At 46.2% G+C, this 24,245-nt stretch overlaps 1 protein-coding gene across 4 annotated transcripts in view; it reads right to left on the bottom strand.

Annotated features, from left to right (window-relative positions):
- Window positions 1-9,070: 9,070 nt before the first annotated feature.
- The window catches only part of SP110 (SP110 nuclear body protein), a 43,765-nt gene continuing 28,590 nt past the window's right edge, over window positions 9,071-24,245 (bottom strand). Inside the window, exons 14-22 of one of the 4 annotated variants that reach the window (XM_070045889.1) lie at window positions 22,412-22,468; window positions 21,766-21,908; window positions 21,351-21,395; window positions 17,145-17,258; window positions 16,552-16,667; window positions 15,829-15,937; window positions 15,465-15,536; window positions 14,731-14,871; window positions 13,358-13,647 (exon numbers count right to left, since the gene is read on the bottom strand). In XM_070045889.1, the coding sequence (XP_069901990.1) occupies window positions 13,534-13,647; window positions 14,731-14,871; window positions 15,465-15,536; window positions 15,829-15,937; window positions 16,552-16,667; window positions 17,145-17,258; window positions 21,351-21,395; window positions 21,766-21,908; window positions 22,412-22,468 (911 nt within the window). In that variant the 3' untranslated portion in view covers window positions 13,358-13,533. Of the gene's footprint in view, window positions 9,616-13,357; window positions 13,648-14,730; window positions 14,872-15,464; window positions 15,537-15,828; window positions 15,938-16,551; window positions 16,668-17,144; window positions 17,259-21,350; window positions 21,396-21,765; window positions 21,909-22,369; window positions 22,469-24,245 lie in introns of those variants that run through there. The other 3 variants (XM_030877811.3, XM_030878209.3, XM_060301745.2) reach the window with 3 other exon arrangements.

Genomic DNA, 24,245 nt, shown 5'->3' with positions numbered 1-24,245 from the left:
GAATCAGAGGGCAGAGGCAGATCAACAGATGAGATGGAGTCTTGAATTCTTAATCCATTTCTTTCCTAAATAAAAATGAGAGTTGCAGCAGCTAAGCTTACTGAGTTTAAAGCCTCTTTTTATTATTATTATTTTACATCTTTATTAGAGTATAATTGCTTTACAATGGTGTGTTAGTTTTTGCTTTATAACAAAGTGAATCAGTTATACATATACATATGTTCCCATATCTCTTCCCTCTTGCGTCTCCCTCCCTCCCACCCTCCCTATCCCACCCCTCTAGGTGGTCACAAAGCACCGAGCTGATCTCCCTGTGCTATGTGGCTGCTTCCCACTAGCTCTCTATTTTACATTTGGTAGTGCATATATGTCCATGCCACTCTCTCACTTCTTCCCAGCTTACCCTTCTCCCTCCCCGTGTCCTCAAGTCCATTCTCTAGTAGGTCTGTGTCTTTATTCCTGTCTTACACCTAGGTTCTTCATGACATTTTTTTTCTTAGATTCCATATATATGTGTTAGCATACGGTATTTGTCTTTCTCTTTCTGACTTACTTCACTCTGTATGACAGACTCTAGGTCTATCCACCTCATTACAAATAGCTCAATTTCGTTTCTTTTTATGGCTGAGTAATATTCCATTGTATATATGTGCCACATCTTCTTTATCCAGTCATCCGATGATGGACACTTAGGTTGTTTCCATCTCCGGGCTAAAAGCCTCTTGTTCCTTCCTCACAATCTGTGGGCAAAACAGCCTGAGGTAATTGTCTCCAAGCCGGGATCAGAACTGAAGGTGGCCACAGGGGCTGGGGACCTGAGGTGGCCCCTGGGATTTCAGCTGGGGCCACGAAGAACTGGCAAGTCTCCCAGTGATTGAGTGTTTCCCGAGGCACCTGGGCTTGCCCTGGGCTGGCATTCTGGCTCCCCAGCAGTCGGGCTCTGCTCTGTCCCACCCCGTCACCCACAGCGTTATGTGGAGGCTGTGGGGAGTGGACAGCTAGGGCTGGGTGGAAGCAAGGTCCTCACGCCTGCAGGCCGTTCTTGCCGTGTCTTGACTGGTCTGGGCTGTTAAAGGCAGGGCAGTAGGCGTGGACCAGGCCCTGCAGCCGGATCACGTAACGTAGGTGTGAGCGGTGCCAGCAGAGGGTTCTGCTCCCCGAGGTGGGGATGAAGCCCCTCCCATTGGCCAAACCACAGTCAGGCTCCTCTAAGCCTTCTTCTCAACTAGGCTTTGACCTTGGACTTCAGTATCCATCCTTGGTGGGCCTGTGTTGCTCAGTTTCAGCGGGAATCCTGCTAAGTCAACTTAGAGAGAACCCCCCATCATTGGTCCCTGACCACCCTTGATATGCGATCACCTCGACAGCTGGCCACATCCTTCATCCCCCATTTTTAGTATCTGATCACCCTGCTTGCCTTCAGCAAGAATCCTGTTCTGCTTAACCAGAACCCACTCTCCACCCCGTGACCATTGTTGTTTCCTGTTAGTAATTTTCCATCCACGGAACCCCCGACCTGCTCCTCCGCTATAAATCCCCACTTGTTCTTTTTTTTTATTCATTCATTTATTATTTATTTTGGCCGCGCTGGGTCTTAGTTACAGCATGCGGGATCTTTTTTTTTTTTCCTTCTTGTTTTTTTAGTTGTGGCAATGCGGACTTCTTAGTTGCGGCATGCAGGCTTCTTGGTTGTGGCATGCATGTGGGATCTAGTTCCCCGAGCAGGGATCGAACCTGGGCCCCTGCACTGGAAGTGCGGAGTCTTACCCTCTGGCCACCAGGGAAGGTTCCCCACCCCCACCCCATTCTGCAACTTGTTCTTGTTAGATTCAGACCTGAGCTCCGCTCTATACTGAGGTCTCTTTCCCCCAATGCAATAATTTCTGAATAAATTCTGTTTTCCCTTCACTAGCCACTGCTAGCCTCTGGTTTGCTCTAATATTGGGAATACCTCTCAGCCGGAGCTCAGTTATCAGGGAGAACAGGGAGAAGTAGCACAGGCTCTCATAGCCGCTTAGAGCCCAGTGGGAACCCACGGCAGGACAGGGGGAGATGGATCCATCGAGTGAAGCAAGGCTCTGGGCGGGGAGGGAACTGGGCCCAGACAAGACGGGTATGGGCAGAAGGGGGTCTAGGGCAGAACCGGTGGAGAAGCCCAGCTTACGACATGAGGGTTTGGCCTGGGTGCTGGGGAGTGAGACCGTCACTAACTAATGGTGGGGAGCACAGGAAGGCAGGATGCTGCTCAGAGAAGCTGTGGACCCCACAGCCCAGCTGGCTCAGACTAACTGGGAGGACAGAGGCATCCATTCAACAAATATTTATGAAACGCCTAAGAGCTCGAGAGGGATATACTGGCAAACAAAATAGACAGAATACTGTCCTCGAGGAACTTACATTATAGTGTCAAGAGGCAGACACCGAACACAATAAACAGACAACATGGAGTGCTGGAACACGATCAAAGGGGCCCAATGGAAAGCAAGCCACAGGTGAGAGGGAGTGGTAGAGAGATGAGAGGCTTGAAAGCTTGGCCTCCCCAAAAGGTGACATTTGAGCGAAAACCTTAAGGATGGGAGAGTGAACCACGGACAATTCCAGGAGGAGGAACCTTCTAGACACAGGGACGTGCTGGTGCAAAGGCCTTGAGCAGGGGCTGAGGGGGCTGGAGGAAGATTGAGAACGGGAAAGCCTACCAGGGGCAGAAGACGAGAGGAGGCCCCCCCCCCCCACCGTGAGGACCCTGGGGCTTTCACCCTGCAGGCGGAGTAGATAAGAGCAGACTGGCTGCTGCCTGGGAAAAGGTTCTGGGATTGGGGTCGGGCAGTGTAGGAGCAGGGAGACAAGGAAGGCTACTGCACACACAGGCGATGGTGGCTTCCAGCGAGGTGGGGACGTGCCGCAATCCGTGAGTGTCACCTAAAGGCAGAGCCAGCAATTCAGGGGCCAGCCCTTTGGGGGCTGTGGCTGTCGGCTGTCTTCCGGCTTCTGGTCTGGAATGTCACCGGGCCTGGACCTCGGGATAGATCAGGAATTTCCACCCCCGGGGGTTGGGGGAGGGATGGGGTGGGAAGCCAGCAGGGATGATGCCTGGCTGTGAATGTCTCTGAGAAAAACTTCCCCTTTCGCCCCTTTAAAAAAAGGTTTAAAGGAAAACGAAGAAGAACAAGAGACAGCCAATCTCAGGAATTCCACCCTTGCAGCTTCCCTCAGTCCCTAGTCCCCTGGGCTGGGGTCCCTGTTCTCTTTGGAGGTGCCCCTGCCTGAGCTCAGCGGGGGTTGTGGATTCTGGCCAGCATGACAGAAGCTGGTCACTCGTGCTGTGCCTGGGCCAAAGCGTGCTGGGACCTCAGCTCCATGGGCCACTGATGGGCAGGGTGGTGGGGGAGGCCCTGGGACACACAGGTCAAGGGCAAGGAGCTCCGGCGGATCTCCAGGATGGCAATGACTTGGCTGTAGAGAGCTGCCACTGCGTGCCAGGCACTTGGCGTACAGGGTTGGATTGGATGATGTTTCTTCCCTTCTGAGAAACTGGGATGATTAATTTGGGGCTGGGCAGCCTCCATTATCTGTCAGTGAAGGAAAACTTGACATACTCCAGCACTGGAGGCAGTGCTGTTCTTAGCAGAATAAAGCCCAAGCCAGGCTTACTAGTTCTCAAGAAATGACTTCCGTAAAGAGAAGAAACTTAAGTAGAAGGACTCTGCCAGTTCGATAGAACTATGAATCTTGCCTGGGGGTCAGGAGTGGGGGTCAGAAGGAAATGAGTTCTTCAGGGTAAGGTGTGCTTTGATTTTAGGACAGAAGCTGAAGCCTAGAGTAGCCCCCCCCACCATACATCACCTCCCACTCCCCTCCCACGCTACAGTATTCCTGCTCTCCCATCCCCACTTCACCCCCTGAAAAGCCCAGACAGTGGAGCTTGATCCTCTGAAGCACTGAAGAGGTGGTTATACTAGTGCAACCCCCAGCTCCTGTCTTCCCTCCTCACCTGGTCCCTAGAGGGCGGGTGTCACCAGCGCTTCTGTCAAGACGTCGCTGCTTCAGTGCCTCCTTGGGGCCTCTGGTCCTTGGCTCTCGGCCCCTCCTGTCTTTACTTCTTCCTTCCCTGTGCGGTCACTGCAGTAAAACATTTCTACCCCGGGACCTGTCAATATTCTGAATTCCTTGTTTTTCATAACTGCCTGTAGCCCACAGATAACGGGGGTGCCTGGCAGCCACCTCAGGGTGATTTCACATGCAAGTATGATACCAGCCCAACATCCAAAAAAAGCCTCAGAATGAATGTAAACATCTCAAGTCTCTTGAGATTGACCCACAGTAAAACATCGTAAAGATCCGTCTTTCTGAAGCCCTGTTGACAGCTGCTCACGAATGATCTGTTTTTCCTCTCTCGTGTGCTTCTGCCCCTCCCCCCTCCCCCAGTCTGGCCCACTGGGCTGCCTTTTCTTCTAGTTCTCCCTTCCCCCTTACTCTCAGCTGCTTTCTCTTCCCGGCTTAGTTTTTTCTTCTGCAAATGGCTTCATTCTTCTCTTCTTACTAATTCTGAAAACCAATTATACTGAAATAAATACTTAAGTAAACTACAAAACGTTAAAGTTAGACAAAATAACCACAAAACCAACCAAACCACAAACAGAGGGCTGAGCCAGCTCTCGCTATGAAGTTGCAGGTTCCACCGCTACTGTGGCACCATGGATACGTGGGTTAGATTTGTTTCTTTGTCAAAAGATAAAGACCAGTCTTACCTTAGGAAAATGGACGCCAAACTCAATTGGGGCAGAAAAGGGTCACTTAGAAAACTTGCTGAAAACACTACTTCCTGGTGCTCAATCGTAGACATTCTCCTCCAGGACCAGGGACCTCGGAATCTGCATCTTCAGGAGCTCCTTGGTGATTCCGAAGCGGTGGTCCATGGACCCTTTCCACGGGAAACAGTCAGATGGGCAGCCATCTCAGGGGACCCCTCTTCAAACACCATCTGGTCAAATTCACTTTACTGGGACCCAAGACCGCTTTATCGGTGCAGGTTCCTCATCAGATCCCCACCTTTCAGCCTCCTGGAGAGCAGGTCTCATGGGACATTCTTAAAAATGAGAGCTTCTAGGATCCAAGTCTGAGGATGCCACTGGCCGTCTTCAGGGTGGGCCTACCACCAGACCCCAACCCGTTTACATGAAAAAGTAGACTGCACGGCCGTCTCTCCAGCCACGTTGCTTATCACACCTCCGTTGTTACATTTTGCTAGCTGTGAGGTTGGAAGCTTGTGGTAAAGGACAGAAGGGCCCTCCTGTCACCGTCAGGAAATCCCCACTGAAATGTCAGAGGCCCAAGCGTGTGCCTAACCGTGACAGTCCAGCCGGCATTCTTAGCTCACCTAATCTGAGGACGACCTGGCACACGTCCTTGGTTGGCTTTCCTGCTACTAGATGCTCAATGACAGAGCCTCTCAGAGCACCTCTGCCCCCTTAAAAGCCCTCACTACTTCTTCTAGTTCCTAGTTCCTGCGGGAGCTTTACTACCTAGTGCCCCTGGAGAGGGTTCAGACTGCCCTCTGGTGGTCGGGCAGCCTTGTACCATCGCCCGCAGAAGTCCAGAGAGCCTGCTGGGTTCTGAGAGGGAGTAGGAAAACCTCTCTGCGTTCTGCTCTGTCCGAGTTCTCCACAGAGCTCAGAACCAGGGCTAGAGGGTCCAGGGAAAACTGCTTTGAGCAACTGGAAACTGAGATGGCGTTGATATCAGGCACTGGCTACGCAAAAAAAAACAGGGTCACGGTGCAGATACAGAAATAGCCAGATCTGCCCTTTGGCTGCGTCCGGGAAAATTTAGGCTGCATTGGCCCCTGCAGGTGCCGAGGGGCGGCCCGCCTGCTTCATGTGAGGACCAGTCCTCTACCTCACTTTTTAAGAGGATGTGCTTCTCACACTGGAATACTCCTACCCTCAGGATGCGCCGGAGCATCTCTGGCATCTCTTACTTCCGGTAAGTACTAACATGTGCCCATGAACCTGAAGGCCGTTTCACTGGCCACCAGAGCCCACCTGCTTGAGGGCAGAGAGACTGGGCTCCCCTGCTCCCCAGGGCACTTTCATGGGCCCATGAATCAGTCCAGAACCTATTCATAGGGCCAGCTGAGGCAGCCCCTCCAACCGCACCTCGACAGCTGGGCACAGTTGCAGCCCTGGATCTGAACAATGCAACCGCAGTGCCTGGCTGCTCTGCCTCTGCCCCAGGGCTGTGGAGCCCGGAGAACCTCACTGTTGCCCTTGTGAAATAAGGATGTTTCTGCCTCATCCCACCCCCTAGATGCTACAGCATTTGGCGTGTCAAACAGTCACTCCGCATTAAACGGACACTGTCCCAGGGCGGCGGGACAGATGAGTTCTGTTATCAGCTGACATTCTGGACGTGCAGCCACTCCTTCCTGCTGATCCTCAAGCCCTGTGTCCAGGTCTGGGTCGCTGTCCTCGCCACTGAGTTCTTGCTTGAGGCCCCGTGCTGTCTTCTGGAAAATTGGCCTCCGTGTGACATCCGGGTGATGGAGGAGAGAGTTCCTGTGGCGTCTCTGCTCAACCTCTCTGTACATAATCAGATGCCAGTGGCTGCTCGTGGGGCTAGGTGTCTCCAGTGCCAATGTGTCCTAGCTCTAGTTTTATCTAGCTAGGATGGCCGTTGGCACGTGGCCCGAGGAGTCCAGTCTGGGAGGGCCTCACTGAGTGGTACTCCCTTTTCTAGATGGCTCCTGAGATGCAACAGACCACTGAACCAGGGAAAAGTGTGTAAGACAATGGCTTCCTTGGATTTCATTATCTCAAGTGTCACTCCACAGTGGCAAAGTGAATAGTGTTTGTGCTTTTCTTTTTTTCTTTTTTTTAGAACAAGAGCAAGGGAGTTCAATTTTTATTTAATTAATTAATTAATTAATTAAAATTTTTGGCTGCGTTGGGTCTTCATTGCTGTGCCTGGGCTTTCTCTATTTGTGGAGAGCAGGGGCTACTCTTCATTGCGGCGTGCAGGCTACCCTTCATTGTGGTGTGCGGGCTTCTCACAGTGGTGGCTTCTCTTCTTGCAGACCACAGGCTCTAGGTTCTCAGGCTTCAGTAGTTGCAGCACGTGGACGCAGTAGTTGAAGTACGCAGGCCCTAGAGCACACGGGCTTAAGTAGTTGTGGTGCATGGGCTGAGTTGCTCCACGGCATGTGGGATTTTCCTGGACCAGGGCTCGAACCCGTGCCCCCTGCATTGGCAGGCAGATTCTTAACCACTGCACCACCAGGGAAACCCGCAATTAGCACTGTTAAAATGCTAAAAGATTGTTAGGTTTAAAATATTGACCATAGAATTGCAATTGTTTTAATTTAGTATATTTAAGTCTCATACTAATGGCCTAAGAGGAAGAGTGCTTTCTGAAATACCTTCTCCTTTTTAAAATGATAAATAGGGAGGACAGAGCATGGATAAAGATATTCTTGAAAGTAAGCCCAGAACAAATGGATCAGAAAGATTTAATGGAGCTGAAAACAGAACCAGATATGTATACTGAAAAGGCTCAGTGTGCCAGGCAATTATCAGTGGTAAGAATATTACACTGAATCCTATTCTGTCAAAAATAACTAAACACATAATTACAAAGATAAAGGGGGAATTTCATACGTTTTCACACACTAGCAAAGAAACAGAATTCTGACTTAACTCAGACATTAGAGTTGTAGAACAAAATGCTCAAAGACAGTGGAACAAAGTCTAAATCAATTTTGAAGATGAGAAGTTGTGATAAAATATATATTGTAGTGCACTATGTTGTTAGTTAATGAAAACAACAGAAGACATTCTGAGATACGCAAAGACTCAGAAAACACACCAACCATGTACTCTTCTTTTAAAATGACTTAAAGATATACTTCAGTCAACAGAAAGATGGATCAAAAAAGGAAGTATGGAGATATCATGGCAAGAAAAGACCAGCGGGGAAACTTAAATAGTAAGAACAGAAAACATTAATATTGTTCTCATGAATATGGATTATCATAATACAAATTTTTAATTTTTGCTTTTGAATTATGTTATATGATATTTGACATGATTATAATTTATATATAATATAAAAATAGCAAAACAATGACATATAAATAATTGAATAAAATTAAAATAATTAATATAGAGTAAAAGACAGAAAAATTAATAATGAATATCCATATTATTATACAGTGGATAGACCGGAATTAGGGAGCTGGTGGGTATAAAAGTGACACACCTTGGCTTAAATATGTGACACATTAAAATATTTTATTTTTGGCTATGACATTTGAAGAATAAATTAAAAATACATTTGGAAAACTTGCAGGTAAATAGAAGAATTACTGTTACAATGCTTTCCAGAAAAGAAGATGAAAACAAAGAAAATGTAGACAAAAAATACAAACATATTCAAAAGAGAAAGAATAAAATGATAGAAATAAGACCAACTATAAACAATAAATGCAGTAGATGACTTTTAGAAAAATATAAAAGTGGAACTGATTCAAAAAGCAGTAGAGTGTTTTTCCTATGTTTTCCTCTAAGAGTTTTATAGTGTCTGGTCTTACATTTAGATCTTTAATCCATTTGGCTTTTATTTTTGTGTATGGTGTTAGGGATACATTTCATTCTTTTACATGCAGCTGTCCAGTTTTCCCAGCACCACTTATTGAAGAGGCTGTCTTTTCTCCATTGTATGTTCTTGCCTCCTTTGTCGTAAATTAGGTGACCATACGTGTGTGGGTTTATCTCTGGGCATTCTATCGTGTACCATTGATCTATATTTTTGTTTTTGTGCCAGTACCATACTGTCTTGATTACTGTAGCTTTGTGGTATAGTTTGAAGTCGGGGAGCCTGATTCCTCCAACTCCATTTTTCTTTCTCAAGATTGCTTTGGCTATTTGGGGTCTTTTGTGTTTCCATACAAATTGTAAAATTTTTTGTTCTAATTCTGTGAAGAATGCCATTGGTAGTTTGATAGGGATTGCATTGTATCTGTAGATTGCTTTGGGTAGTATAGTCATTTTTACAATATTGATTCTTCCAATCCAAGAACATGGTATATTTCTCCATCTGTTTATGTCATCTTTGATTTCTTTCATCAGTGTTTTATAGTTTTCTGAGTATGAGTCTCTAGTCCCCTTAGGCAGGTTTATTCCTAGGTATTTTATTCTTTTTGTTGCGATGGTAAATGGATTGTTTTCTTAATTTCTGTTCTGAATTTTCGTTGCTGGTGTATAGGAATGCCAGAGATTTCTGTGCATTAATTTTGTATCCTGCAACCTTACCAAATTCATTGATTAGTTCTAGTAGTTTTCTGGTGGCATCTTTAGGATTTTCTATGTATTGTATCATGTCATCTGCAAAGAGTGACAGTTTTACTTCTTCGTTTCCAATTTGTATGCCTTTTATTTCTTTTTCTTCTCTGATTGCCATGGCTAGGACTTCCAAAACTATGTTGAATAAGAGTGGCGAGAGTGGACATCCTTGTCTTGTTCCTGATCTTAGTGGAAATGCTTTCAGTTTTTCACCATTGAGTATGATGCTTGCTAACACTCTTTGACATAAACCACAGCAAGATCTTTTTTGACCCACCTCCTAGAGTGACAGAAATAAAAACAAAAATAAATAAATGGGACTTAATTAAACTTAAAAGTTCTTGCACAGCAAAGGAAACCATAAATAAGACAAAAAGACAACCCTCAGAATGGGGGAAAATACTTGCAAATGAAACAACAGACAAAGGATTAATCTCCAAAGTATACTAACAGTTCATGGAGCTCAATATCAAAAAAACAAACAATCTAATTAAAAAATGGGCAGAAGACCTAAATAGACATTTCACCAAGGAAGACATACAGATGGCCAAGAGGCACATGAAAAGATGCTCAACATCACTAATTATTAGAGAAATGCAAATCAAAACTGCAATGAGGTATCACCTCATACTGGTCAGAATGGCCATAATCAAAAAATCTACAAACAATAAATGCTGGAGAGGGTGTGGTGAAAAGGGGACCCTCCTGCACTGTTGGTGGGAATGTAAATTGATACAACCACTATGGAAAACAGTATGGAGATTCCTTAAAAAACTGTAAATAGAACTACCATATGACCCAGCAATCCCACTGCTGGGCATATACCCTGAGAAAACCGTAATTCAAAAAGAGAGATGTACCACAATGTTCATTGCAGCAGTATTTACAATAGCCAGGACATGGAACCAACCTAAATGTCCATCGACAGATGAATGGATAAAGAAGATGTGGTACATATATATAATGGAATATTACTCAGCCATAAAAGAAATGTAATTGAGTTATTTGTAGTGAGGTGGATGGACCTAGAGTCTGTCATACAGAGTGAAGTATGTCAGAAAGAGAAAAACAAATACCATATGCTAACACATATATATGGAATCTAAAAAAAAAAATGGTACTGATGAACCTAGTTGCAGGGCAGGAATAAAGATGTAGACATAGAGAATGGACTTGAGGGCATGAGGTGGGAGGGGGAAGCTGGGGCAAAGTGAGAGAAGCATCAACATATATACACTACCAAATGTAAAATAGTTAGCTAGTGGGAAGCAGCAGCATAGCACAGGGAGATCAGCTTGGTGCTTTGCAATGACCTAGACGGGTGGGATAGGGAGGGTGGGCAGGAGACGCAAGAGGGAGGGGATGTGGGGACATATGTATGCATATGGCTGATTCACTTTGGTGTACAACAGAAACTAACACAGTATTGTGAAGCAATTATACTCCAATAAAGGTCTATTTTTAAAAAAAGAGCAGTAGAATATCTGAATAGTCTAATCACCATGGGAAGACAGAGAATGTGGTCAATATTATCTCCCCAAAGTACTCTAGTCTATATCATTTTAAGAGTTGGTTAATTTAAAATGCTGTAAACTATTTCAGAACATATAAAAAGTTATAAAGTTTCATGAGTTATTTTACCAAGCTAGGCTAACTCTAAATCTGACTATGGCAATATATGAAAACTTACAGAACTATTTCATTTATAAATACAAATGCAAAATCCTGAAAAAATACTCTCTGCAATAGTATATTGAATATATAACAGAAACAAAAATAAATTCCACTCAAATTTAGAATTCGGCTTAGTTTTGTTTTCATAGTGGTATGGGTATAGAAATTCTGAAACTATTATTGTTGTAGTTTAGATTTGGGCAAATGAGTAAACATACTACTGGAGAAGAGAGACACAGATATTGCCTGGAGGAAAATATGGAAGAAGCCTGTGGTGTTGGATGGGAATTAGAGGGATATAATATTTATAACTCATGGGATTATCAAGGAATGTTCTCTGTCCTGGGATTGGGGGACCTGGCAACATGCACCTCACTTGACTTCTGAATTGCTGTGGACCAGTGACTGCTATGTGCTACCCATTTCCCACTGTTTGAATGCAAGTGTCTGCAGTGGTTATTCTATATCATCATTACATTTGGAAAGTGGGGGAGACTAACTTGTCCGTCAATTCACAGGTCTTTGGTTCCAGAGGAGGTGCACCTGAGGGGACACATCCAATGAACCACATCTAAGGAAACTTATCTCATCTGAACCTGATTTAGATGCTGAGGTCCTGGACTTTGATCCAGTGCTGCAATGAGTGAGACTTCTTGGGGTGGGAGGTGGGCAGTGAGTGTCCTTTGCATGTGGGAAGGATGTGAATGGCTGTGGTCAGAGGGTGGGCTATGGTAGGGTGTTTCTGAAGACGGTGGCAACATTTCTTCCCAAGCAACATTCCCTTTGTAATGTGACTTTGACATTCATCTCATCAAGAGGTACAGCCTATTTCCCCTCCTTTCGAATTTGGCCCAGTGATCTGCTTAGACCGATGGGATGTGGCAGAGGTGATACTGTGCAAGCATGAAAGGGCTTAATCAATAAGATGTGGAGCAAAGATAAGGCATCCACATGGAGGACTGCCTGAATTGCTGACCCACAGAATAGTGAGCCATAAAGTGATTGTTCCTTGAAGCCACTAAACTTTGGGGTCATTTGTTACACAGAAATAGGTAGCTAATACACTATATCAAAGAGTGCTGGGGTCATTTCAAAACAACTCAGGAACCAACTTGAAGAGATTCTCACTCCCTGAAGATAAGCAATTTGAGCAGCAATAAAGACGTTAACTGCAATGGTCTAGAGCATATTAAATATATTTAAATCCAAGAGCTCAAGATACGTTAAAGGAAAAAACCTCCTTGCCTATCTTTAGAGGCTATTAGGAAAACAGTTCATTAATCTGAACACTTTAAATAAAGATCCATCATTTATCTCGCATTTCCTATACAAACTGTATTTCAAGCTAACCAAATATTATCGAAGGGAAGCTCTTTGCAGAAGAATTCTGACTTATAAATATAGAATGAATAACAGAATCTAAATATCATCATTTTGGGGACTTCCCTGGTGGTGCAGTGGTTGAGAATCCACCTGCCAATGCAGGGGACATGGGTTCGATCCCTGGTCCAGGAAGATCCCACATGCCGCGGAACAACTAAGTCCGTGTGCCACAACTACTGAGCCTGCGACCTAGAGCCCATGAGCCACAACTACCGAAACCCACGCACTCTAGTGGCTGCGTGCCGCAACTACTGAGCCCGCACACCTAGATCCCATGCTCTGCAACAAGAGAAGCCACCGCAATGAGAAGCCCGCACACCGCAACGAAGAGTAACCCCCGCTTGCAGCAACTAGAGAAAACCCGCGCACGGCAACAAAGACCCAACGCGGCCAAAAAAAAAATAATCATTTTGCAAACCCTAGTGAAATGTGTTTAGGCAATGAGCATCAGTGGCTACTAAAATCATTAGGGGAAAGGGTGATGTATAACAGATGGGTCAGGCTGGTAACACCTGAACCTGCTGGACGATCTTAACATTACAAATGAATACACAGCTCCCCTTGCGAAGTCTCTTACTAAAAAGCCAAATCGAAGTACCCCTCCATCCCCCGCCCACCCAAACCTGAATCTAAGCAAGACTCTAGATCTAACTTCTACTTTACAGAAAACGCCAGGGAGAAAAAAACATGCCACTAAGGGGATGTAGAAAAATCCAGAATATGAAAAATGTTATTGGACAAAGACCCCAGGTTATCCAAAGAGTAGACAGCAAGGAAAAAAGGCAGTGGGGAATTTACAGATGAAAAGAGCCTTAAGAGATAGATTAGCCAAATTCAGTGTGTGGAAGCTGTTTGGATCCCAATTCAAACAACAGTTGTAAAAAGATTTATGAGACAATGGGGAGACTATGAACTGTGATGGGGTATTTAATAGTATTAAGCCAATATTTAATTTTTTTGAGGTGCGAAATATAAAAAGAAACAGTAAAAGGCGGTGGAGGGTGTGACAGTGCTCTGAAGGGTCTGGATTTGAGTCAAGAGGCAGCCAATAGCATTCCAGACTCGTTGGCAATCTAAGGAGGGCCAGGGCCACATCATCTGGATCCTGAAGTTGGGATGCCTTAGTTCGTCCAGAACAGGATCAAGGAGGAACCTGGAAGCTGTTCTCACTGGCTTCATGAAAAAGAAGCACTTCTTTGAGGTCCTTTTCAAATTCTGCCTCTAAATCCAGTCCTACCTGAGCAAAGTCGGAGGCCTGAAAGAGAAAAAAAGCAAACACACAGAGGTCTAAGGACGAAGGATTAGGGCCAGCAAATCACTCGTGCTTTTTTGGAGCCCTGTCCTCCCTTTCCCGAACGCTGTGTTTCCCCCGCCGTCAGGCAGAATAGGTGGGAAGACGCTGCCTGCCGCTCAAATGTTCAAATGCATGAGACCCTGCCTGGTTGTTAACTTAGACCTGACAGGCGATCTTGACCGATGAGCTGATTTTGACCCCTGCAAAGCCTGAGTTTGGTGCAAAACAGAGAAAGATAAAGCTTTTCTTGAAAGCCCACTCTTTGAAGAAAGGTTGACCCTTCTGTCCTCCAAGGCTAAGACTGTGCCAGGCATCAAGGGGCTCCCTGGGTTGACTCTTTCCCCTCCAGCCCCGTGGATGGACACCAGCTTACAGTGAACATGCCAACTTGTGGCACACAGGAGAGGAAGGAGGCTGGGTGGAGATGAGAATCTACCCTAGATGTGTCCCGAGAAACACCTGTATAAGTGAGAGTAAAAATCAGGGAAAACTCAATAAACTAAAGCTAAGAATGCCTTGGATCGCAAGGTAGCTCAACTCGTTGACTCTCCCTACTAACGAAGGATGGAGGCAACACCAGCTGGAGGCAAATCCGGATGTTCGAGTCCACTGGGAAGTTCAAGAGTAAAAATCCAAGCATGAGCATCCTGAATGTTTAATTTATTTCATTTAAGTTAATTAATTCATTTATTTCTGTGTTTCTGAGGCAGGAAGGACCATGGAAGCATGAACTGCCTTCCCCCTAGTTTGAACAGGGAGGCAGGATGAAATTGACTCCTCGGTGGGAGGAGCGTATCTTTCTGAAACTGAGGATGGATTTTTTTCCAGGCACCGTTTACAAGGATCCTTCCCCGTCCTGCTTGCTGTTCTTCCGGACATCCTCCTCTCCACCCCTGGGGTTAGGAGGCAGTTTCCTTCTACAATCCTTGTCTTTTTGAGCTCTCCCCGGGACAAGACTGGGGAAGCTTCTTGCAAGGCTCTGCTGCGCCAGAAATGCAGGGAAAGTAGAAAGCATGCGAAACGGAGGCAGGAAATGCCCTTTACCTTGTAAAATGTTTTATGGTTGCGAAATATCAGGTGTATGTCCCGTAGAAACCAGGCCACTGTGTACACTTTCTCAGCCAGCCTTTCCTTAACCAGGTCCAACCACATGGCTTCCCTAAAGGGCTCACCATAATCTCGAATCTAGAGGCAAAGCCATCAGAGAGGTGATGTTAGCATAGCCGTCATCGCTGAAATGGATCCAACACAAGCCTTTATTTCCAGGGTAATACTGATAATAACGTCCGACATCTATGTGCCAGGCATTGGTCTAAGCTTTGCCACTATATTAACATAGGATCTCCACAACAACCCTAAGAGATTGGTACTATAATGACCCCTGTTGTATTGATGAGAAACCAAGGGATGGAGAAGTTAAGTGACCTACCCAAGATTTCACAGCTAAAAACTGGCAGAGCTACACTGAACCCACAGTTCAAGTCTCCTGAGTCTGTACCCTCAACGCTATGCTCTCTCTAAGAAAGACTTTCCCACAGAAGAGAAGGAGAAACTGAGATACGGGGCAGGAGAAGCAACTCGTCTGTGTCCCAGAGCTGGGATGCGATGGGATGGAGTTTGAACCCCATTCAACTGTGGCAGTGCCACTCCAGAGTCTGCAGCGAAACCTTCTGTTCTCTGCAAATAGAGGTACCTGCAGGACGCACGCTCCACGTTTCCAGAATGAGTTTAACGTCAGAGAGATGCCCAGAGGATGAGAAACATCTAAGAGGACTTACATTACATGGGGCCTCCATGAAGAAAGAGCTTTGTGGATGACAGGAGGCTTTCAAGAGGAGAAACTCACATTTCTGTAAAGTGCGAAGAGGGATTTAAAGGGAAATGTTATTTGGAGAAAGTGAAGCCAAGCTTTTGCCCAGGTACCACAAACAGGGGCAGCCAAGCACAGCGGACTTCCGACCCCGTTTACCAATATGCACCATGATGGGGGTGGGGGGTTGAATTCTGTTTGTCCTCCATGTTTGGGCACTGAAGCTCCATCCTCTGAAGTGAGACACTGAAGGCTTCCTTTGGGTGCCCTTTCCTGGACCCTTTGCCTCTTTGAGGGGAAAGGGGTAGGCTTGGGGTTCCCATCCGACTCACCAACTGCTCCTCGGGCTGCATCTGCCTTGCCAGGACCCCAGATTCCCCAAGACACTGCTGGCTTCCAGAAGACTCCTTCATCCTGCAGAAGGTGCAACTCCACGCGCTCCTGAGGGGCCGGACATAAGTGAGCAAGGGCAAGGTCCCTGGAAACAGGCACCGTTTTCCTTTCGGGAATGGCTGATGGGTGCGGCCGGGGATGAAGGGGACACCTCCTAAGGGGGGGTCTCCCATCAAGGCAGCGACAAAGGGGTCAGTGTGGTGTCAGGGTAAGTGGTGGGCTCTCCTTCCCCCCTCAGAGCTGCTGGGAGAACAGGGAGCCCTGCCCACCAGCCCCAAGTATTGGAAACTGGGTCTTAAGCCCTTGGGGGACCCAGGCTCCATCAGCCTGTCGAGACCCTGGGGAAATGGGAGAAGCAGGCCATGTTTCCTGCCTTTTCTGAATACTCACGGAACACAGACAACTGGTGTTTTTCGTCCCTTACCCTCCTTGGACAGGAGTCTGGGTTACGAAACTAGGAAAGGCCATCTCCCGGAGGCAGTGGCAGTCAGGGTGGCTCAGCCACGGACTCAGACACTGATACCAGAGGGAACACAGGCTGCGGCCCCGCTGGGCTGCGCTGGGCCACCCGAGCCCAGGATGCTCTTCCACGTGGAGAGGAGCGACCAGAGGCGGAGCCTGGGCGAAGTGTACGCGCACGAGGCGGACTGCGTCTCACTAACCTCTCGGCCTCCGCAGGTGGGATGTGACAGTCCTCATGAAAGGCCCTTGGACAAGTGTCACAGCAGAGCAGCGGCCCCCCTCTACAGCATACCTCACATTCCCTGGAGTTTTCCTGCTAGAAAGGGAGATAATGCGGGCACCGCTGGGGTCAGAAGGAACCGTGGACACTGACACTGCGGGAATCTGGAACACGGCGTTCGGGTCCCACTAGACGCTTCGGCCTGACCCAGCGGGGCACGCACTGGGAACGCCCGCAGACCAAGGACCGGCCCGGCCTTGCAATCGCGGAAGAGCAGGTGGCAAGAACTGCCGCATTGCCGCATGAACCACAGATTGTCAGAGCTGGAAGGGGTTGGAAGGTCGTTTAAGTCCTTACTGCACCAAGTGTGGTCTAAGGACCAGCGGCATCAGCGTTATTTGGGAGCTGGTTAGAATCGCAGACCTACTGAATCGAAATTTGCCTTTAACAGGATCCCGGGGAGGGTTTGTAAGTACACGAAATTGGAGAAAACACAGCTTTGGGCAACTGTCTCATCTGACAAGCCTTGGAAAGGAGGAATGCTTTTTCTCTGCAGTCAAAGTAAATTAGTACCTGAGTCAGGTTGGCCCCAAGGCTGCCCGTGCCTGGGTCAGAGCTGTCCTCATCCGCTGTGCGCCGTGCCAGGCAAACGTGTTGGCAGCTCAGAGGACAGTCTCTGACGTTATGCTGACACACGGAAAGAAAGATATACAAAGACAGAGAGTTTCTGTGTAAATGTGTTGTTTGGGGGACCTGAGGAACCATAGGGGTCTTTCTCATGGCCTTAAAATGTAGTAAATTCTACAAGTGATTTATGTGAGGAACACGGTCTTTACGGCTGGATATTCACAGGCAGGAACCCCGGTTCCGCTCCCAGCCCCACAAGACAGACAGTGCTGGGCTCCACGCGCCCAAGGGAACATTTTCTCTGCACTAAAGCTGGGAGTCAGGAAGAGGGGTCCTTCTGCCTTTGCCCGACTGTGATACTGTCCCCACCAGAAGGATGGAAGGTGGTCAGGAAGTAGACCATCAAGAGCTGGAGCAAAGCCTCAAAGCGCCTGGGAATCAGTTACACCCAAGGAGAGAAACCCTGCCACTTCCCTCAACTGTCCATAATACAAATAATGAGGACCTGGGCAAGGGCATAAGGGATGGACATGTTTTGTCCATTCGCAAAACTAGTCACTCAGCCAGAGTGAAAAATCTTCTTGATCTGGGACTCTGTTCACCTCTCTTAACTGGGGGAGCTTCCTGCTCACCCTCTCCACTTACTAGGCCCCAGGGCCTCATAAGGAGGACTCCCTGATCCTGAATGTCAGGGAATCTTTCTGGCCTTCCCGTCCTGAACTTGTCAGTCTGCCTTTCTCTGTTCTTGGGGTTGACACTCTACGGCCATTCTTGCCTCTGACTGGACACGTGGCCTGCCCTGGTCCAGAGTACAGATGCCAGTTCCCAGATAGCCCAGACCGGCCCAATCCTCCCGGCTGAGACCCCGGTTGGGTCCAGAGCCTTGAGCACCATTGCTCAAGGAGTGAAAGTTTCCAGCACACATGATATGATAAAGCAATGGTAGAGAAAGGACATACAACCCCACAATCACATTCTGTAATAAAGAGTTTGACTCCGGTTTTCATGTTTGACTGTTGATGGCTTCAAGCCCAACTTCCCCTCTTGGCACATCTGGGCAAGGTGATGGGAAAGCACACGCCCTCCCTCCCTCGACCACAGTGAGAAGTTCAAGCCAGACACACCCGCCCCAGCAAGGGGGTCCTCACCTTGCCCCACCGGAATAAAACGTCGGGCTTCACCCTCTCTTAGCTCAAGCCATTTTCAGATCAGCTTGGGTGGCCTACCTTGCCTCTTCCCAGAAAGCCTCTGTATGTGGGTAATAAATCTTTCATTCTCTCTTAGTACATGTGTTGCATCATTGGTTTCACTATCTGAACCCACTTGGGTTAGCAAGCAGGAGTCTGGGTGACCACGCCCCCTGCCCAGTGGCCTTTCTTCTTTTGCTGTGGATTGCTAACTGGCTCTGCTCCCTCCTGGCTTACGCTTTGAGCTGTGTGGCTGGCTGCTGGGCCATGGCACTGAGGTTGCGGGCATCCACCATGAGGCACCATTCCCTCTTTCCAAGTTTAAGAACAGGCCAAATTGGGCAGTTTAATGGAGAAAAAGTAGAGATCATCACTCTTGCTCTAAATATATAGATCTTGTATTATAAGTTTCTATCCTCGAAGGCCTTGTTTTAATTTATACTGAGTTCTATTAACTATTTTAACAGAGAGGAAGGTCCATTTTATAAAGCTGATTGTGTCAAAGATTTAATTTTATTTTACTTTATTATTTGTTGGATCACAGCATCAATGCCCACTATAGGATATTTTAGGGCAATGAATGTTATGACCTCGGGGCATTTAGGTAAGGCAACAGTTTTGATGGTTAAGGTAAGGTATACCAGTTTGTCCTCTGTTACATGTTTGGTAAATACCCTAAGAGGATAGCGGGTACCTCGTTTAAATTTAGTGGCATACCGTTACTCACAAAGGAGCCCCACCCATTAAAGTCCCTATACCCAATATTATTGCAATTACTGATGCCATCCACTTAGCGAGTGGTAAATGCTTTACTGTCACAGATTTGGCTAATATGTTCTGTTCAGTGCTTATTTCAATAGCATCTCAGCTGCAGCTGGCCTCCACCTTTGCAGGGATACAACACGCCTTTACCTGGCTACCATGGGGTACCTCTACAGTTTTGCCATCACACACAGTCTCTGCAGGCAAAATTGTGACTGCATCCGACTTCCCCCGGGAGCACAGGTACGACACCACACTGATGACATCCTTCTCCTCTGACATACTCATTCAGAATATACAACTACTCAGAAAGGAACTCAGGGAAAGGGAAGGGTCATCACCCCACACGCAGTACAAGGCCCTACCAGCTCAGCAAATCTCTGGGCTTTGTTTGGTCAGCTCAGGGCTGCTCTATTCCTGACACTGTCAAGAAACGATAACTGACCCTCTGAATACTCAATCCCACAACAACTGCCCAACATTTTTACCCCTTTTGAGCTCTGAGAGTAACATAGTCCTCATTCACAGGTTTTACTTGTACCCATTTAAGCTGTTATTTGCACCTCAGCCCACTTTGAATGGGGACTCCTCAACAAAAGGCTCTAGAATTTGTCCAAAAAAAACCCCCAAAAAACAAAAGCAAAAACTATCAGTCCCCCACTACATGCCATTAGGGTAGCAACTTTTGGCTGCATACTCGGCCCTTCTGGAAGTAGAGGCTCTCACAGGCCCTGAGCTGCCCATTTTGCCTTGGGTCCAGGGAACAGCGCCTGCAGGGCAGCCACAAAACACGTGCTTATAGTATTAGCATCAGATCTCTTGCTGGTACACATAAACAGAGCTAGACACCAGTGGAGACTGGGTATACTGCAGAGTGACAGTGACATGCTGAAAAATGTTGCTGGGGGAAAGGCCTGCACTGGTCCATTCATGATCAGAACTAAACTTTGTTTTCTTTATCTCAACGTGGCTCCTGATGGAGGGACTGAATGGTCAGGTCAAGTGTGCCCCTGGCTGTCATTTGCTGACTGGTAGCATTATGAGTAAGAAGGAACTACAATATTGGGGCCATTAAGGATCTGGATTTTAAATATCTTTATTTTGTTTCTGGTTACAAAAGTAATTAATGATCATTATAAAAATTCCACCTGTACAGAAATATATCATATGGAAGTCAAATGTACCCTGTAATCCCATCCCAGAATAACTGATTCTTTCAGATATTTTTTTAGTCATAGCCTTACATATTCACGTAAGCAATGTCTTTCCATACACGTTCTTTCCAGTTTAAGCTTCCTGAAGCTTTCTTGACCCTAAAACCCTTGGGTGGTTTTCCACTGACTGAAGGATGGGTCTATACCTGCAAACCATCCATTTTTAAAAAGTATTATTCTGTTGATGTATCAGTTCATTTTACAACACTGATGGACATCCGTATTCTTCCCTATTTTTTGCCATTACCAGGAGCCTCCCTAAACATACCAAGATATTTCAAATCAGCATGGAAAAGATGGTTTGTACAATAAACAGCTTTGGGGGATCATTGCCTTATAAACTTTGAATGAATCCAGCCAAGTGTCAGGCTAACCTCCAGGGCAAGATGGGAGAGGCACCACTGCCTCTGCTGGAGGTTCATATCTAACGGGACTGGAAGTTGTATTTACGGAAGTAAAGACAGGTGGGGAGGGGCAGCGGGTAGAGCCAATGGATGACTGCCATTTTCACCTGGAGGCAGGCTGTGCAGAGACAAAGCTCAGTTCAAACACATTATTCCATTCTGGTGCTACCAGTAATGAGCATGTTGAATTGAGGAATACTTGGAGTTCAATCAGCGATGATCTTCTTATTCTTTCTTATACTGTTCTTGTCTATTTCAATACCGTATCTACTTTTCAAACTAGGGCACTCTATTTCTGACGTCTTTTGTTGGTAATCATCCAAATATACAGATCTTTTCCTAAAACACACACTTTTGTCCTAATCTTTAAAGAGTTATTTGCTTCCCCTTCTTAAAATTAACTTTGAAAATAATGGTGGCATGTACATGTACCAGTGTGCTGAAGCAGTTGTCATGAAGATGCAGTGCTGAAACGGGAAGGTGACTTGAGGCTGGGAAAGTCGAGAACTCCCAGGCAAGCCTTGGGACACAGAAAGTCGGCAACATGATGACTGAGAATGTGGTAGAAGTTCACTTGCTATTTACCTCTCTCTTGAGACTTTTTCTCGGAGGACAGAGCAGAATTCCTTTCTGAAAGAGAGGGTGGGTCAATGAATGGGGTTGTTCTCGAGGTTCTTCTTTGGTAAATATCCAAGTTTCCACTTCCTAATGAAACAAGACAGGTGTCTCTGTCTCCATCTAGTTTCCTTCCAGCCCACCCCCTCTGATACCACCAGGCTAAGCTTCTTGAATCCCTCCTTGCATTTAAAGTTCCCCACCATTAGCACCAATCTATGTTCCTAAATTTCTCACCCACAATGTTTTTCTATGATCGTTTAGCTTTTTCTCAGTCATGCTGTGGAAGCCTAATGGGAATTTCTTCACCCTTCTGATATTGAAATTCCACTCATCCTTCAAGGAATTAAACTCATCACCTATGTGTCCCTTGTTATTCCAATACCTCCAGCAGCTGTTCTAGGGTCTTTCCTCTACAAAGCACACTCCGCTTCCAGTTCTTTGATTGTTTCCGTTTTCCTTCAATTTCAAATTCTCTTGGTGTGAACCAAAGTCCCTTCTTGTTCTGAATACACTTCTCTGAGGAGCCTGTAAGGTAAAGACAGCCCATTCCTGGATCCACTTCCGTCCTCTTTGAATTCACCCTAAACCTCCAACCCCCTACTTGTGATGCTCTACCTTTCTGGGTCCAGAGACTCCCTGTGAGGTGGAAGCAGTAGCAGGGGAGTCTGATTCCTCCTCTCTCAGATTGAAGGAAGCCCTAAAACCTGCCCTACTGGTGAAGGATTGGGACAGAATTTGCCTTTTATGTGGCTAGGACATGTGTCACAGGGTCCATGGATGACTTCCATGTGGGAGGGGAGTGGCCTGGTCGTCAGATGTACCATGACATTGAAAAGGTTGAAAATTCCTTCTTAAAAAGCATTGCTTTTTCTGCAGCCTAGCCTGCAGGGTCCATGTCCTGAACAATGACACACGTGGATATTTCCTTCTCTTCTAGTGATTCCTTCATCTAGGGTTTCCAAAGAGCAGAAGATCGAGGAACTCACCTTGTTTCATTTTCTCCTTATATAAAATCCCCTTTGCCTTACCACAGGTCACAGGAAGTTTAGGAGAGTGAAAATCCAGAGTTTCATCTTCAGGTTTTTCTGAAAGTAGAAAAGAACAGATTAGCGTTCCTCAGTCTTCATTCTGTCTCCCTCATGAATTTTTCATGAATTCTAATAATAATAGTAATGATATATTACTATTATTACTAATAATAGTAATAATAATAACATGAGTGGCAGTAGGGAGCGTCCTCTGGTTAATTCACAGGAAGTCTTCCATTTTGAGTAGCAGATGAGATATGTGAACAGAGGGGTCTCTAATAAACAAAACTACCCCTGCCAACACTACATCAAATAAAATAATTTAATAAAACATACTGTGCTTCTTCAGTGAATGTGTTTAAATTCACAAATTCATTGACTATCACCTGAAGTTCCTTATTCCATAAGCATCCTGTTTATCCCTCTGTGCTGATGGGAGTTGCCTACCCAAAATATTTCTTTGCATTCACGTAGCTGGAGAAAATTTCTCTGTCTATGATTTTATTGCCTGATTCAAACCAAGATGGGGGTGAGTGAGGCAGTTATCACTGAAGGGATAGTGTAAGTCTTCATCGTTTGATCGTTCCCCTGCTTCTTCCTCTATGAGTAAAAGAAAACCCTGGAGAGCTCTAGACTAGTTTGCACATTGCCTATGGAGGGATTTGGCAACTCACAGCCCCTGAGTAAGGATCTGGGGTTCTGATTCAGGAGAAGGAATTGTAAAAGGGTTAACACAAACATCAGTAATTCCTGCTTCCCCTCCCCGCAGCCTCATTGTGGGTGAATTCATTAGAGACAGACCACAGGAGCTGCTTCTTTTTTTTTTGGATTTTTTTTTTAAACATCTTTATTGGAGGATAATTGCTTTACAATGGTGTGTTAGTTTCTGCTTTATAACAAAGTGAATCAGTTATACATATACATATGTTCCCATATCTCTTCGCTCTTGCGTCTCCCTCCCTCCCACCCTCCCTATCCCACCCCTCTAGGTGGTCACAAAGCACCGAGCTGATCTCCCTGTGCTATGCAGCTGCTTCCCACTAGCTATCTATTTTATGTTTGGTAGTTTATATATGTCCATGCCACTCTCTCACTTTGTCCCAGCTTACCCTTTCCCCTCCCCATATCCTCAAGTCCATTCTCTAGTAGGTCTGCATCTTTATCCCCGTCTTGCCCATAGGTTCTTCATGACCATTTTTTTTTCTTAGATTCCATATACATGTGTTAGCATATGGTATTTGTTTTTCTCTTCTGACTTACTTCACTCTGTATGACAGACTCTAGGTCCATCCACCTCACTACAAATAGCTCAATTTTGTTTCTTTTTATGGCTAATATTCCATTTATATATGTGCCACATCTCCTTTATCCATTCATCTGATGATGGACACTTAGGTTGTTTCCATGTCCTGGCTATTGTAAATAGAGCTGCAATGAACATTGTGGTACATGACTCTTTTTGAATGATGGTTTTCTCAGGGTATATGGCCAGTAGTGGGATTGCTGGGTTGTATGGTAGTTCTACTGTTAGGTCTTTTTGTTTGTTTGTTTTGTTTTTTCTGCGGTTTCGGGCCTCTCACTGTTGTGGCCTCTCCCGTTGCAGAGCACAGACTCCGGACGTGCAGGCTCTGCGGCCATGGATCACGGGGCCAGCCGCTCTGTGGCATGTGGGATCTTCCTGGACCGGGGCACGAACCTGTGTCCCCTGCATTGGCAGGCGGACTCTCAACCACTGCACCACCAGGCAAGCCCCTACTCTTAGTTTCTTAAGGAACCTCCATACTGTTCTCCATAGTGGCTGTATCAATCTACATTCCCACCAAAAGTGCAAAAG

This window comes from Globicephala melas, chromosome 7 (assembly GCF_963455315.2).
Source record: "Globicephala melas chromosome 7, mGloMel1.2, whole genome shotgun sequence".
In the NCBI taxonomy this organism is placed as follows: Eukaryota; Metazoa; Chordata; class Mammalia; order Artiodactyla; family Delphinidae; genus Globicephala; species Globicephala melas.
This window is presented reverse-complemented; position numbering and strand designations above follow the sequence as displayed.